The sequence below is a fragment of the Anser cygnoides genome, chromosome Z, assembly GCF_040182565.1.
Source record: "Anser cygnoides isolate HZ-2024a breed goose chromosome Z, Taihu_goose_T2T_genome, whole genome shotgun sequence".
In the NCBI taxonomy this organism is placed as follows: domain Eukaryota; kingdom Metazoa; phylum Chordata; class Aves; order Anseriformes; family Anatidae; genus Anser; species Anser cygnoides.
In genome coordinates this window covers 42,701,705-42,718,157 of record NC_089912.1, presented here as the reverse complement: position 1 = coordinate 42,718,157, position 16,453 = coordinate 42,701,705, and the positions used below count along the sequence as shown (strand labels likewise).

Sequence of the window (16,453 nt, the reverse complement as noted above, 5' to 3'; positions counted from 1 at the left end):
TTTGGAGTGGGCAGAGAAAATTATCTGCATGACCTGAAGCATGAAACAAAGATTACAGAGTAACCTGGTAGTTCACTTGCAGTAACTCTGTGGTATTGGTGTGTTCTTCACTTGGCTGATGGAGCAGGCCAAAGACAGAGAACTTAATTGTGCACCCAGGCTTGTTCACCATAGGCCTTTGTGCAAAGTAGGTTTATCTGCCCATGCAAATTACAGCCGTTGGTTGAAGAATGCTAGATTGATTATATTACAGCTCGATATGAACATTTGGAAGTGTTAAAGACAAATGGGTAACATGCCTTATGCATTTTGAATTAATGAACAAAATCCTTGGCCACAAGATAGAGCTAATGTTGTCATTTTCATACATTCACGAACCCTTTTTATTTGACATTTTATGTATGCTTTAAATGCATTTTATGTTTATGTGCTTGACTGTCAAGTTTTCATTTGTTTGGACTTTGTATTAATTTTTCTCTGACTTTTTCTCATAGCATGATTTCTCATATTTTATTTTGTTTCTTTTAGGTTTTGTTTTATTTCATAAGATCCCACTGGATGGGTAAATGAAATAAGGAAAAGATGAGAGAGGGGCTGTTGAGCTTGTTGTGGAAGCTGTATGCTGCACACTAGGGAGTGGACAGTGTTCTTGCCCAGTGAAGTGCCACCTCCCTTGGACTTCTCTTTTAGACATTGGTTGTGTTTGGAGAATTCTAGAAGTACATTCAAGTCAGTAGCTGTTTTTGCAAGAGCGGGGTGAAGCCAAGCCCTGAGGCAGCTATAAAACTCAAGAAAGTCCAGAAATAAGCTATCACACTCTTTTCTATTGCTTTGTCCTTGCTGTGTCTTCAAAATGACATTGAGATGAAATTACATTACATTGTGTCCTATGTCAATTTTTTTTCTGCTTGAACTTAACTGGAAAGATGTTGTTTTTACAAATAATATTTATCAAAGGTGAACTGCAAAGTTGCATTTATTTTATTGCATAAGTGGCTCGTAAAACTCTTCCACAAACAATTTAAGTGTGTAAATCTGTTGATTTCAGTGGGAATACTGACATATGACTGGATATGGCCTTAAATGCTAAAGCACTAAATTGCAGAGTTGGCCATATAAATCATATTTATGCATGTGGTTCCACTGACTTTAGCAGGAAGAGGCAGAGTATAAGCATAAGCTGTATGGATTAAGGGGGCAATTCTGCTCATCAATGCTTTTTTGTTTTGAAAAAGTGCCATTACTTACATATTCAGATAGGCCATGATTATGCAATGTAGTCCTTAAGATTGGGCAAATGTAACTCTTTAGTAGACTGGAATGCTGATTCTGAACCAAGAGCAAGAACAACAACACTATACAGTTGGTCTTTCAGACTGTATAGTTTACATTATAGAGGTACATTTAATTGTTCAGTATACTGTCCTCTGAGGAGAGTTTACTAGAATGAGAAAAACTAGTGAAGGTACAAGCATTTTGCAAGAACAGGGATGCATTTGAGAATTATGGTAGACACTCATTTTCATGCTATTTACTTATGAAATCCTGAGTTTATAACTTGGTCTTTTCAGTTTAAGGAATCGTTATAAGAAAGGTGAAGTTTCTGTTTTTTTCTATCTGGAAGTTTGTTATGAAAATTAGCAGCAAAAGACTGAAATAGATAGATGCATATATTTCTATGAATTTTGATTTGATTACATTTCACAGCTTTTGATTTTAATTCCTTAAAACAAACAATAAAACATGAGATGACATTTTGTCTCTCTTTTTTTTTTTTTTTTTTCCTGTGGGTGGGTTTGCTTTTTAATTTCAGCCATTTTCACCATTTTCATTCTTCCATTGAAACACTGTTGTCAACATCAATGGCTTTCTAAAGCATACACTATCCCTTTCTTTCTCCGATAGTGTATATTTTATCTTTTTTTTTTACTCTCTTTTTGCCTTTTAAGACTCAGTCCTTTGAGTTTTTTCTTATGTTTTCATCAGTCTCTGACATCCAAGTTCTTTCTTCCTGTTATGGTCAAATTCTGGAAATAGTGTCATTAGTCAAGAAATATGTCCACATTTGCATTCTTCTGGGTCTATGTATCGAGATACTTTCTTTCACTTGTCACTGGCTATGGAAGGGGAGCTGCAGTTGCTATGTTTTTTTTTTTTTTTCCTTCTCCAAAATCTGTCCCAAAGATGTGTTCTTCTCCCCACATTAAAGAAGATGGTAGAGCTGGAAGTCTACTGATGACCTAGGAATTGTAGTGTCTTTGTCACCCTGCACATACCATGGTGATTTGGGAAGGGATGGCAGCTATTAAAGACATCCATCATACTCCCTGTTTGGAGTTAGATGTCAACAAGTGTTCTGCTGTTCCTCAGAAAAAAATCTTGGGAATATCTGTTTTTTTCTTCCCTATGTCTATGTGGAAATAATCTTAGTTCAGGGAGATACCTTCTCTTTAGATACTGATTCTCTTTTAACTTTCTTTTAATTATTTTATTCTCAAATTTCTTGCTTACCCGGGGATCTCTCTCTCCTTTGAAATAACAACCAATGCCATTGAGCTGAATGTAAACCAACAGAGAATCATTTAGATCTGCGATTTTTGAACTAAAGTCAGTGGAGTTACATCAGATATAAGTTGGATCATAAGCAGAGCTTCACCCAGTAGCACAGATTCCAGTCTTAAGTTATGTGGGAAAAGTCAGCTTATTTGAGTTATGTATTCACAATTTATTGCCAAATAAATGAGGTGAGAATCTGATCCTTTTTCTTTTGGCAGGGAAAATACAGACTTGGAGAGTTGGAATTTAGCAGATAATTTTTGAAATATCTCATTTTAAAAGGTAGTTCTTTCTGATTCATAATATTTATATGCATAAATGTGCACAGTTATTGATTTGGAATTTTGCATATTTTTGTTGTAACTTATTTTGTAGCACTTTGCAGTTCATCTTTACGACATAGGAGTAGTTTTGACCTTCAAGTATTTCAGCATGTACTGACACAATATGTTGGATTTTATATAATCATGGAGGTAACTTTAATAAACCACAACTGATTTATGCACCAGTGAAATATATATTTATATATATTGTAGAATATCCTTCTTACATATTTTGTATTCTATCTTTTATATTAGCCACTCAGTGCACTATTACTTGATGCAGATATTCACAGATCCTTATGAATTACAGCACATGATTTGTTACTAATTGTGTCTTAATACAGATGTTTAATGCTTGATGGAAAAAGACTGTGTTCCTAAAATTGTTTCTTTTCAGTATGTATACAGAGTGCCTTAAAGCTAAGGGAGCTAAATTTCTATATTGGAAATTATAGTACCCACTAGCTCCTGTTTTTCAGCTTGATTTTAAGTGACGTTGCTTGTAACTGTTGAGATTCTGATCTGCTCAAATGGTGTTAGTTTACAAAGGGCTCAGTTAATTACAAATTCCTGACCTCCTTACAATAAAGTGAGACTCAAACTAAGAATCATGCAGGAACCATTAACATGGTAAAAATTGCTGAACATTGAGGATTTGTTACTAAAAAGCTTTTATATTGTTTCACTGAGCAATAAAAACGGCTATGAAAAGTTTAAAGGCAGAGTTTCTATTTTTTTCAATGTGCCAGACATGAAACTAAAATAAAAGCATATTTCTAATGTTCTGCTAGAAGGGATTTGTGCTCAATTTTGCTTCAAATTGAGGTTTAATATATTCAGAGAAATACTGAGATAAGCTGTTAAGCAGTTTGATGGGCAGATTAGTTGGGAGACTGGAGAGGGAGCAGTCCTAGGGGTGAGTTTTGGTGTGGGGCAGGGCATGTAACCAAGGCTGTTAAAAAAACCCATTCCATTAATCTGGGGGAAGTGCCAGGTCTATATTGCACGAGTGCATTGTTCCCAGGCGGAGCCTGGGGTCTGTAATGTACTTGCTGCAGTTGCCTGTCACGTCAAATGGGGTGGGGGACCTCAGGATGGCTGTTCCTGCAGAAAAGTGCTTGGGGACCGTGTCTTTTATTGATGGGAGTTATGGAGGTTGCTGTGACACATTTGTAATGTGTTTGGGTAGCAAGGCACTCCCCAGCCTTTCCACTGCCTTTGAGTACCAGCTGGATCTGTCCCACACAGCACTGAAGAGAGCCATTCATTTCAGCAGGAGCAAGATCCCTGGGGGCAGCAGACAATGCCAAGAAAATATGTGGACAACTACTTGGAAACAATTCTACTTCAAATAGCTCTCACAGGAATTGCTCTTTCTTTTTTGACTGTGGGCTGAAGCACTCAAAATCCACTTCTTTCCTATGGTGCAAACACTCCCCTAAGCACCGTTCTTCAAAGATTAAAAGACTTACGGAAGCCTGCCATGTAGGAATGACCAATGCACTTCTACTGGCTCTCTTGACAACGGTATTCATACAAAGGTCCTGTTTCTGAGACCTGGCTGTGCATGACATGCTGACTGTTAATCATCAGCATGGACAGAACTTCTTATGCAGCTGTTTTGAACATGTTCAAGTGGTTTGTAAAGTTGGAGGCCATTATCAGACAAATAGAAGAAGGACCCCTTCTGACAGCTTTTTAATTCAGCCCTTCTTTACCTGTTGCATATTCAACATTTGCAATAATCTTGAATTTATTCTTGAATTGGGCAAGTAAATATTATGTTCATTTTCCTTTCAAAAGGAAACACCCAAAGTTTACCTGAACATATTTAGTATTTTCTTCTTCCTCATTGCACTCTCTGGTTTCTTCTCTTTACAATTTTCAGCTGCAAAGTTCTCTCTTTCTTTCTCTTCTCTTTTTGAGAGACTTGACATCTTCCTTCTTGATGTGCTGTAAACTCTCTTCTCCTTACAGTATAAATGTGCAGGGTCTTTGAATACCCTTTTGAAGGGATTTGCCATCTTAATGTGATGGTGTAAAGTGGTCTAGATTACAATGTAGTCCCACATTGTGTGATATTTTGTCATCTGATCTCTACAGCAGGAGTTCATGGATGGTTGGATGTATTGAGCACTATAAATACAGCATGATAGGCAGCACAGAGGATATTGGTACAGTGTGTTTGACATGTTTCACTGCCCATTTCATTGTCCCACTTTCATGGAAATGTGTATGTTCAAGGTTTTGAAGCTGGCTTTCATTTGTTCTGTGTATCTTTTGTACATACAAATTAAATGAGGTGTTAAAATAACAAATGGTTTATTAATTGGAAATAAATATAGTTATTTAATTCCACAAGCATGTAAATTATTTGATTGGACTTTTAAAAGAGGTTACTGCCTTTTAATCAAACCTCAACATTAACTGGAAGTTATTCAAATTTTATATTAGAAATCGACTTCAGAAATTGAACTATTCATCAAAAAAGATAGATTGAAAGAGTCCTCATTATGGGGTGTATTATTTTGATGAGGAGATGCCATTATCCTTCAAATTTTAGTAGCATGCTTCCATGATTAGCTGTATTTTTGCAGCTGCAAGGAGTGTGGTAGATAAGCACATGTGCCCAGGTTTGGAGCAGAGATGCAGGCAATTTAGAGCCAAACTGCTTTCACTTTGAAGAGGGCAATTTTCCTGTAGTCCCTAGAGGCAGCAACTCACACCAGCGTTACTGAGCAGATTAGGCTTAATATAGGAGGAGACTTCCCTTGTTGCATACGCATTTTCACTGTAACTTCTTTTCCTTGGCTGGAATGATAAGAGCTACCATGTAAGATTTCAGGGAACTGTCTGATATTCAAGAAAGTAAAGGGTGAGGTTGTGGCTTTCTTCTCATGGTTTTGGTTTTTCATTGATGTAAGCAGTGTCTGGCTCACTCCCCAGGCATGTCCATAAAACAGGAAAAGAAATCCTGATTTTTTTCCGTTTTTTTTTTTTTTTTTTTTTTAACTCAGCTATTTCATTGATATTAGTGAATTTGCTAGTGTAAGAGCAGAAATGAGCTGCTGTGCTGCTGAGACCAAAGGCTTTGGCAAACACATTTAAAATGTCTTCTGCTTTCATTCAGAGCCCTTCATTAGCTGTTTCTTAGGCTTAGCTTATATTTAAAAATAGGAAGAGAGTTATTCTGTTGTTATCAAAGTATAAAATTAAAATATATATATATATCAAAAGATAGCACAGAAATGACTTCTACCATTACAGAATCCTAAAAAATTAAAATAAAAATAGTTTGCTGTAATTCATCAGCAAGCTGTACATCTTTGCTCTCCCTCTCTCTCTTTTCCCCCTCTAATTCTTCACAGTGAAACTGTTTTATATTTCTTGTAAATAAAAGACAATCATTGGTCTTATTTCCAAGTACTACCATAACAATTTGGACAATCTATACTTAAAAACAGTATACTTGATGAACTTATTTTTAACAGGACAATAAAGTTTTATAATTCATTATCATTGTGTTTTTCACTCTCTGTAAAGTGCTCACATCTAGTATTTCATTAATCATTTTGCTATGTACTGGAAAATAAGTGAATCTTGGAGTTCCTCACCTGTTTTTATAAATGTGCTTACTGTTGCTTTTGTTTTCTGATACACAGAAAGACTCATCTCCCTAACGGTTTTTTTATGGCATCTTGAATGGCTACCCTATTTAAAAAGGAACCTTCTCTCCCTTCCTGCCCTCCCCCCAAAACAAAACAAAACAAAACAAAACAAAACTGTGAGAGATAATTTTATTTCTATTTAATTTAAATATATGTGTGTTTAACTTGTACATTCAATCAGGCATGCTTTTATTCAGATCAAATGAGTACATATTCAGCTGTTGGCCATAAGACAGCAAGTTTTACATTTCAGGCAATGTTTCATCTACTCAGAACTTTAAGTAGAAAAAGTTGGGTGGTTGAATACTCAAGCATGACATGCTGATTTTCCAAACTATTTTGAGGAAACATCAATACTGTGATTTGAAGGGTGTGTTCTGCTTTGGAACTTCTGTTTTTTGGGCTGGACCATCTGGGTCTTTTGATGGACGTAATGAAACAGAGTACATAATTTAAGAATTGAACAGTTGAAACTGTTGTGTCACAGTTTCAGCCCAAGTTTTACTTTTTTTTTTTTTTTTTTCCTAGGGAATGTCATATTTTCCCATGGATTTTATTACAGTATTTGGAATGTAGCAGATGTGGATATTGCATTGCATGTTCCTTTTCTTGTTAGTGAAGTGTTTGGTCTCATTTTTCTCTACTGGGATCACAGTGTATCTTTGAGCATTTTACCCAATCTGCTTTGTATGTCCATAGGGACTTTCTACATTTTCGTGTATTTGTCACAATTGTAATGTCACACAGTATATTTTACAATATGTTTTCATATCATAATCTGTGTAAAATGTGCTTTTGAAACCGGTATGATGTATTGTCACTATCTAAAACAAAGAAGTTTGATGTAAAGATCCATTTTATGAGAAGCTTTCAATAACACTTTCTACTAAAGGTAAATTATAATATTAATTAATCTGGTAGATATACAATTATTTTAAAGAAGGTATTCAAACAATATAAAATATTAGATTAATGCAAAAGCTTTACTAAATCAAAGAACATTTATTGGATATTTTTAGAGTGGTGATGTAACTTACCATTGAACTGTAATATACCATTGACATTGTAATACAAAATTTGCATCCTCAACAGAACAAGAAGTTACTATCTAAAAACAGTCAAAAAATGAGGCTGAGTAGAAGCAAAAGTGAAAATAGCCATTTGCAGTGACCAGCAATTTAGGAAGTAAGCAGAATAAGTAGTGACATAGAGACTTAATATTCCTGAGTTTAGTACTCCAAATCAATGTAAAAATGCAGACAAGGATTCATTTTTTAACAAACATGAATTGTGATTTAACACTATTTTTGTAAAAGTAAAGCTTTTTTTTTCTTTTTAGTGAGAAAAATGCAAACAACATGTATTGCATATTTTTATTTGTATAATTTATATATAAAAATTTAATTTCATAGGTTACTTTATAATCCTGTTACTATTTTAAATGTAAAATGAATTTAAAGTTTAGTTTTCAGATTCATCAATTGATGTTTCTTCTGTAATATGTTAGTAGTCAGGCTCTAAAACAAACATGCACACAATCCTGGCACATAGCAGGTCTTTGAATATTGCGGTTCTTGAGGATGATTTGCAAAAAGTCACAAAAATCTCATTTCTGATATTCAGATAATTCTATCAAAACACTTTTTTAGCAATGTGTTTTACCTATGAAAAGGAAATAGTGTACAGGTTTCTAAACTAATAGTTTTGTAGCTGCTTTGTTGAAGCTGACAGATACTTTATGTTTAAATGATAGTGTTTTGTCTGGCTTCTAAGTTACTATCCAGAGCTCTAGGACTTCCGTCATTGGAGCAGAGTTGGCAATAAAGAAGCCAGACTGTCATTAAGGTCTATAAACAGAGAATGGAGTTTCAGTTAAATAATCCCTTCAGAAAATAAAATTGCAGTTCAGAGTGTGCGGCAACAGTAGAAAGTAGATAAAGACAGTAGAAAGGTATATTTGAAAGAGAGCCGAAAATGAATTTGGGTTAAAGTTCTTGTCTGGTGCACAAGTTGATGCTGTGTTTAACAGAAATGGCTTTCTCTGGTAGTTGAAAAATAGTAACTTAAAAACATTTCTTTGCTTTATGTATGCAATTTGCTTCCCTACTGTATTTTGAAAATTCATTTTTTCCCATAGTCCATATGATGCCATTATTCATTTTTCATCATGGCAGACTTAGAATCATAGAATCATAGATTCAGGTATGGTTTCCTAAGAATGGAATGGAATGGAATGGAATGGGATGGGATGGGATGGGGTAGGATAGGATAGGATAGGATAGGATAGGATAGGATAGGATAGGATAGGATAGGATAGGATAGGATAGGATAGGATAGGATAGGGTAGGATAGGGTAGGATAGGATAGGATAGGATAGGGTAGGATAGGGTAGGATAGGGTAGGATAGGATTAGGATGGGATGGGATGGGATGGGATGGGATAGGATAGGATAGGATAGGGTAGGGTAGGGTAGGATAGGATAGGATAGGATAGAATGGAATAGAATAGAAATAGAAATAATAGAAATAGAAAGAATGGAATGGAATGGAATGGAATAGGATAGGATAGGATAGGATAGGATAGGATAGGATAGGATAGGATAGGATAGGATAGGATAGGATAGAATAGTTCAGTTGCAAGTGACCTTCTAGATCCTCTAGTTCTACTTCCTGATCACTTCAGGGCTAACCAAAAGTTACAGCATGTTATTGATGGCAGTGCCTAAATGCCTTCTGAACACTGACAGGCATGAGGCACCAATCAGCTCTCTAGAAAGCTTTTTGTGTTTGACCACCCTCAAGGTACAGAAATTTTCCCGGATGCCCAGTCTGAACAGTGTCTTTCATATCTTCATTTACTCTTGCCATGTAGAAGTGCTCTGCTATTTACACATCCAAAAGAAGCAGAGTATTCATCTGGCTGCTCTTAGTCATGACGCCTTCCCAAGAGAACAGATATACAGAAGGGAAATAATGCAAGCGTGTGTTGGGAACAACATACTGATGACAGCACAGGTGATATTTCTTGAATAACTTAGTAGCTAATATTAGGTATGAGAAGTAAAAAACAGAAAATGGTGACATTCTTTGTGCATCTGCCATTGCCAGATGGGCAATTCTTTGTGCAGTTTCTTGATGACTAGTGTCATCCTACTGAGGTGTCACTGCATTTTCCCATGGAAGGGTTTTAGCATAATTTCAGTGTGTACAAAATTTAAGTTGGTAATGCCTCAGTAATGAATGCTCCATTCATGCCTCAGGGGACACAACTGAAGAAAACAGCTGGTTCTATATAAACCTTTTGTCCAAGGGCCAGGTAATATTTCTTTCAGTTCATTGTCAGTCCATGCTGATTTTTCCTCATGTCTTTATTCCAGTAGATGTCCTGGCGTAGACTGTGATGCCTAAGCCAGAGTTCCTCCTTCTGTTTCTAAAGATGCATCCAATTTTAATACTTCCATATGAGGCCTTGCATGGTGTTGAGGTCAGAGCCCATGAATTAGATCACACTTTTCTGCCTGCCCCAGGTGGTCCCAAGCTGAAGGTCAGTAGGGGTAGCAGCACCACAGATTCCTGGTGCAATTGTACATAATGAATTCATGGAGTCATAATGAGTTGCTTCATCTCTGTTAAATGTCTTAGGACTCCTGATAAAATCCTACACAGCTGTAAAGATTAAGTGGTAGAATTAGAACAAAGAATGAAGTCTTGATATGTCTGTATTTTGCAGAGGAAAACATTTACATGAGACTCCTACTTTGATACGAAATTTTAAAAAACAGTGTGTGTTACCTTAAGGCCAAGGGACAAAATTTAAAGTAGGAATGAGTACCAGTGAGCATGCTAGGCCCTGCTCACTGATTTTTCTGCTAATGTCAGCTGATTAGATGGCAGCCGCAGGAAGTTAGTTTCTCTCTTACTTTTGGCTTATAAAAGATAAAACTAATTTTGTGGCAGACTGAGGTACAATTTCTGTGTTGTAATATACCTGCCTGCCTGTCCTGATGAGGTCTGTTTTCTGGATAGCAAGCAGCTGAGTGAAGTCTCAGTCCCTGGTAGGTCTAGAAGGATTCTGCCACACAAGCAGGTTCTCATGTGTTTTTATTAATTGATGAGCTTTCTCATTATTTTTCAATGCATGTAATAATGGTTTTAATATATGACCCGTACCATCAACCCTACATTTGTTTTCTTTTGAGAATATGAACAAAAATCAGGTAAATTGACTGTGAACTACCTGAGCATTTCCTTTCTGGAATAACCACCAGGAACTTTAGATATAACTTTTAAAGCAGAAGGCTCAGAGGCCAGCTTTCTGTGAGGAAGACAGGGTTAATCTTTCTCATGTGTTAGCATTGGCTTTCCCTTGGGAGCTGGTATAATCTCTTTCCAGGTAAAGAAGGAGTCACACTTTATCACCCTCAAATCACTGTGTTCAGAAAAGTGCAAAGGGCTGTGTGCCTCTTCAAGAGAAATGGAGAGAGATTTATTGTCACTGCTTTTCCTTTCTAAAGAGGATGGCAAGTTTCCATTCCTGCTGCTGCTTCAGGGTTCATTGGAATCCAAGCGAATGTGCAGCCCTGCTGGTGTTAAAGCATCCTGCCCGGGGACCGAGCTGAGGCTGTTACCTGCCACAGGGAGGTGGTGACATTGTCTCTGAAAGCTATTGCTCGTCACTGTGGAGTTCTAGCATTTTTGCTCCTGGCATCTGGCCTAAACTTTGCCCAGGCTGAGAGCAGCTGTAACCACTGGTAATTTGTAGATAGCCCACATGATAGCAGTTTGATCAGTGATTGCCAGGGGACAGATACTCATGCCAGGAAAGGGCAGCCTTTGGCAGACTAAACAGAGAAGCTGAGGATTGATGGCAGAGGGACTGAGTTATCCTGTCATCAGTCTAATTACAAAGGGTTTGATCATCCCTAGGAGGGGAGGGGAAATGCAGAAAAGCTTTTGAGAATTTTTCCCCATTTGGAGACATCCAGGTCTTGCTTCGGGTGCCATAAATCAGGCTACTGTAAGATTTATTTGTTTAATACAGAATATAAATGTAACTTTAACTCACTGCATTCATAAGGAATTCCATCTGCATGTTGCAGGATGCAAAGAGTCTGTGCAGATGCTTGCCTGGCTCATTCAGTTGCACCAGAGCCCTGGCTCTGACCCCAGATACAGCATAGCACTGTATTCCCCTATAAAATAAATCAGGAGCGTTTATTCATCTGAGATTTTTGTCATCACTGCTGTTATGAACAGGAGAGATTGTGCATGCGTGTGTGGTCCTGCCTGAAGTCACATCCTTCTCTTATACAAGTCATTTAATCTGCTTCAGGATTGGAGGGGAGGCTGTTAGTGTACCACGTTAAATTGTACCTGAATAATATGTAACTGCTTTTTTAAAGCCATCTGTAACTTCTTGTCATTGCTACCTATATGTTGGAATTGCAAGTGCACAGATTGTGCAGCCTGTACATGGCTGTAAAATGCTAACAGATCTTATCTGTTCAGCAATGAACATATCTGCATAGGATGCATAACTACAAGGAATTCAAAATCAGACTATGAAAGACATGAGTCGGATCCTTTAACCAATACAAATCAGCTAAGAGGTCAAATTAAATACTTGCCATTCATAAGTACCACTACTCCCTACTATGTGGGAATGGTAAATTTTAAAACTTAAAATTCACTTTCAGTGAACATTTGTAGGAGTAAACATCTTAGGTCTTGCCAGACATTTAACATAAAAAGGAAATGCTAACAAAATGAAACAATAAAATTTTAATTCCAAAATGGTAAGATTTTTGTGGTTTTTAATCCATAATAGCCAGATTCCTTGTAAGAGCTGTATTTATTTGTAGTTTCACTTTTTCTACAAAATGATAATTTAGAAGATTATGTAGGTGTAAAATAGTGCTATATTGCAGTTTTAGTAATGTGTTATGAACAGAGTGAATAAAGTAATCTAATTTTTTACTACTAGGTTTGAATGAATTTGTGTATGATATTTACTTTGAAACTTCCTTTTGAACCCAGATCGATGACTTTAAATCAGCAGGACTGACTTATTTCTAATTCTTAACACTGACATCTTTATGCTGGTGCCTGAGTCACTAATTAGTACTGTATTGATCTTTATTTTGTATGTGATGGTGATTCCTAAATAATATGTTTTTCTCTTAAGCATTACAACAAATATCCCTGGGTATAAATATCAGTTAACTTAGAAATAATTGGTTGGCAATTTGAAATGAAATTGGTGCTAGATGGCATTGTTAGGGATATAAAACATCAGAAATCTGTTGCTACCTTACTCTTGAAAATGAAGTTTCATTTTAAAAATGACATTTGTACCGATGTTCTTGTTCTTACTTTCTCATAAAAACTTAAAAGGGTGAGTTATCATTTTACAGGCTGCTTGTAGATTAGTACTTAATATTTGTTTTATTTTGCAGACTGTTTAGATAGCAGTTTTAAGTTGTCATATCTTTGTTCCTTGGATTTTACTACCATGTGGAGAAATTGGCTGGTAAAGCAAGAAAAGTTGGTACTTATCAAACCAAATTCTAATGCCTCTGTGAAGTTGTATTGGAGCACAGACATCCAAACCACTCAGCTGATGAACCATGCACTCTTTTAAATGAGTTTGTGTACCTACCAAGCATACCACGACTGAGTGGTGGGTGCTGGCAGCCAAACTGGAGACCCCTGAGGTTGTGTGGTGTCCCCTTCCTGCAGAGCCTGGTGCCTCGCTAGGGACAACGGGCTCTGGATATTGTGCAGCTCAGCCACCCCAGGAGAAGCCCAGTGAGGCTGTTGTGTGTGGGCTGCTTCCTGCCGTCTCTCTTTGGAGGTGTCTTACCTCTGTTGCACACAGCCCACCTGAAAGCCCCCCAAGGCAGGGGGCATCCAGGTGTACACTCTCCAGCAACCTGACTTGTCCCCATCATATCCATCCCTCCTCTCTAAGTCCTTGTGAATGCATGAGTGAAAGGTGAAAGATGTAGGTCTTGCTGATTTTAATAAACCCAGCAGCACCCTTATGAAAAACTAGCTAAGTAGCCTCTACATCTCTGTTTGCATGAAAGAAATTGTACTGTCTTTACACTTCTCCCTGGGAGTTTTGTGCGAGTATGACCGGAGTTGGAATTCAGGTTCTGGTTCTGCATTAATTTCTCAGCAGGAAAGAGAAATGGATTTTATAGATTTTCAGTTAACCATTAGGAAGACATGAAACTGTCATTCTCTATAACCTAGTGGTACAAATATGGGCAATTACCTTTTTGGCATTGCCTCTTGGGAATAATACAGATCTATTACTTTAACCCATTCCTAGCATAATTCATATGCAGCTATATATTATAGATGCTGCCTTTCAGTGACAGGACTAAGTGCCACAGCAGCACAAGTCTTCATTTGCCAAAAAGGATGTCATCTTTCTTAATAAAAAGACAGCTGTCCTGATTCTGCTGTCTTTCATAAGGACTTTGCACCATTGTCAATTTGATAAATTAATCTCTGTTGCTAGTACAATTCAGAGAATTAGACTTTTGGTATTGCTGTTTCACTTTTTCTGTTCATAGGATTTCATGCTTCATATTTGGCTTCATTCTTTCGCCCTATCCTCATATTTAATTTTATTTGCACTTTTGATGAACTAGCCAGTTGGAGCTCAGCACATTGTTTAGGGAAGGAAAAGGAAAAGGAAAAGGAAAAGGAAAAGGAAAAGGAAAAGGAAAAGGAAAAGGAAAAGGAAAAGGAAAAGGAAAAGGAAAAAAAGGAAGGAAGAGAAAGAGGAAAAGGAAAATGAAAAGAAAGGAAGAGGAAGAGGAAAAGGAAAAGAGGAAAACCTTGTCTGGCAAAGTGAGGTGTAGAAAAATCTTCAGGGAAAACTGGTCCTTTCTGAAGACTACAAGAATGAAAAAGTTTCAGTTTCCTGAAATTGTGAAAATCTCAGGAATGAAGTACTAAATGGCCATGTTCCTGCATTGAACTCTAATGCTTGTTTATTTAGGATCGGTATGCATGAAGTAAGGGCGTGCACTTTTTGTGAAATGGATGTGTCTGCCTTTTGTAGTCTAGTCCTTTGAGACCTGTTTGTATGTGACCATTACAGACTGCAGTTTTGATTCTAGTCCAGCGCAAGGGAGGATTGTGGCTGTGTGTGATTTGTTTTGTTTTGCAGTCTCTTCAGGCAAGAGATTATTCTTGCAGATCAACTCAGAGATACACTAATTAGGAAAGTTTATATCGTCTTCTACTTCATTTAGTGTTAATGTTCTGCATGTGTTCTTTAGATTCATACAGAATTACAAAGCCATTATATTATACACTATAGTATTTTCTGCTAATGGCCAGGAATAAGGCTATATTATTAGCTTCCTTTAGCAGTTCCTTTTTGAGAGTATTTGATTCCCATGTAAATCTGTTCTGATCAATCTGTTGCTAAGAAACAGCCATGGCTGTTTTTTTGGTAAAAAAGAAAGTTAAACTCTGAGAATAAATGAGTATCAACCAAAATTAGACAATAACAAGTACTAATGTATAACAAGTACTAATAACAAGTACTAATATATAAATAACAACAACACAGGAGGCCATGCGGTTAATTGCAAACAGAATATACTAAGTGTTTTAGAAAGTGATAGGAAGCTGCAAAGAGTTAAACAATCAGGATGATGACAAAACAAGACAGTGCAGATGAACCTGGTGATCAAGAGAGAAATGATTACAAAGATAGAGGCAAAACTCTTCATAAAGAAGGAGGCAAGTAAATAAGCAGAGAAGGCACATCAGAAAAAATAAAATAGTGGAGAGTACTTAGCAAAGGTCTCAGGCATTGCAGGAGCTATTTGTGAAAATATTCTCTGCAACATCTTGAAAAAAAGAGCCCTGCAGAATAGAAACAATGGTCCTTCCAATATTTTGGCAAACCCTCTGTGTTTTCATGACCAATTTCACAGTTAATGTATTCTTTTTCAAGTCTGCAGTAGCAAAACAGACAGAGCTTAGCTTGTAGTGTGGCCACCTCTGGGATGGCTGAGCTGGTTGGTATGGTACAAACAGCTTTCTGCATATGGTGGCTTCCTGCTTGCCATAGCGACAATTTCAAGGAAAGACGGAAGGGAGAGAAAATATGCAGGACAGGATGCATGCTGTGACATGCGGGGGGAGGTGGCTGTGAGTGTCAGTAGAAGACCAACATCTAGAGGCAATTCAGCCAAGTCGTGCAGCTGATTCCACAGCTTGTGAATGACAGTGCTGAGACAGGCTGAAATTTGAAGTGATGCCTTTCTATATACACAGGTGTCATTTGCTCTGCTGCAGGAATTTTGAGATTTGCATTTGAAGAGGATGTGAGGCTTCACAACCTTAGGAATAGTGTTTTGGGAAGAAAGGGCGTTGTTCTGAAACGAATCTACATCTTTGATCTGAAGCTGTATTGGCAGGGATATTCTTCCAAACAGTTCATTTAGCTCCCTCCCATCTCCAAAGCTGAATTGTTTTTTAGACAATGTCCCAAAAGATCTAGCTGAGTATAATCCAGAAAGCTATAACTGTGGATATGAAGCAAATAATGGAAAGAGGTTGCTTTTCTTCTCTGTATGATTTCTTAGGGGTGCAGAAAACCACCAGATGCTAGAGTAAGTCTGTTGCTAAGGCTGTTCCATGTTGGAAAACATGGTAGAGGCTTCAAATCTCTATCACAAGAACTTCTAGTGATACATGATTGCCAAGCACCAAAAATCTTCCCGGAAGACTCTGGCTAGTCTGTAAAAGCCAGCAAGGTTTTCTGAACAGAGGCTAGGATCTCTGTTTGAAGACCAGAGAAGTGTATAGTTGCTGAGTTCTCCAGGGACAGAAGCTGTATAGAAAACCGATGATATCACTGTGATGACAGAGACAC

At 37.2% G+C, this 16,453-nt stretch overlaps 1 protein-coding gene across 10 annotated transcripts in view; it reads left to right on the top strand.

The window, feature by feature from the left end:
- NTRK2 (neurotrophic receptor tyrosine kinase 2) overlaps positions 1 to 16,453 on the top strand; it is a 202,410-nt gene that overhangs the window by 90,927 nt on the left and 95,030 nt on the right. For 4 of the 10 annotated variants that reach the window (XM_048080560.2, XM_048080559.2, XM_048080558.2 and 1 more), the window contains one exon: positions 529 to 3,597. The exons of the other annotated variants lie outside the window; for them this stretch is intronic. In XM_048080560.2, the coding sequence (XP_047936517.1) occupies positions 529 to 566 (38 nt within the window). In that variant the 3' untranslated portion in view covers positions 567 to 3,597. Of the gene's footprint in view, positions 1 to 528; positions 3,598 to 16,453 lie in introns of those variants that run through there. 10 annotated transcript variants of the gene reach the window in all.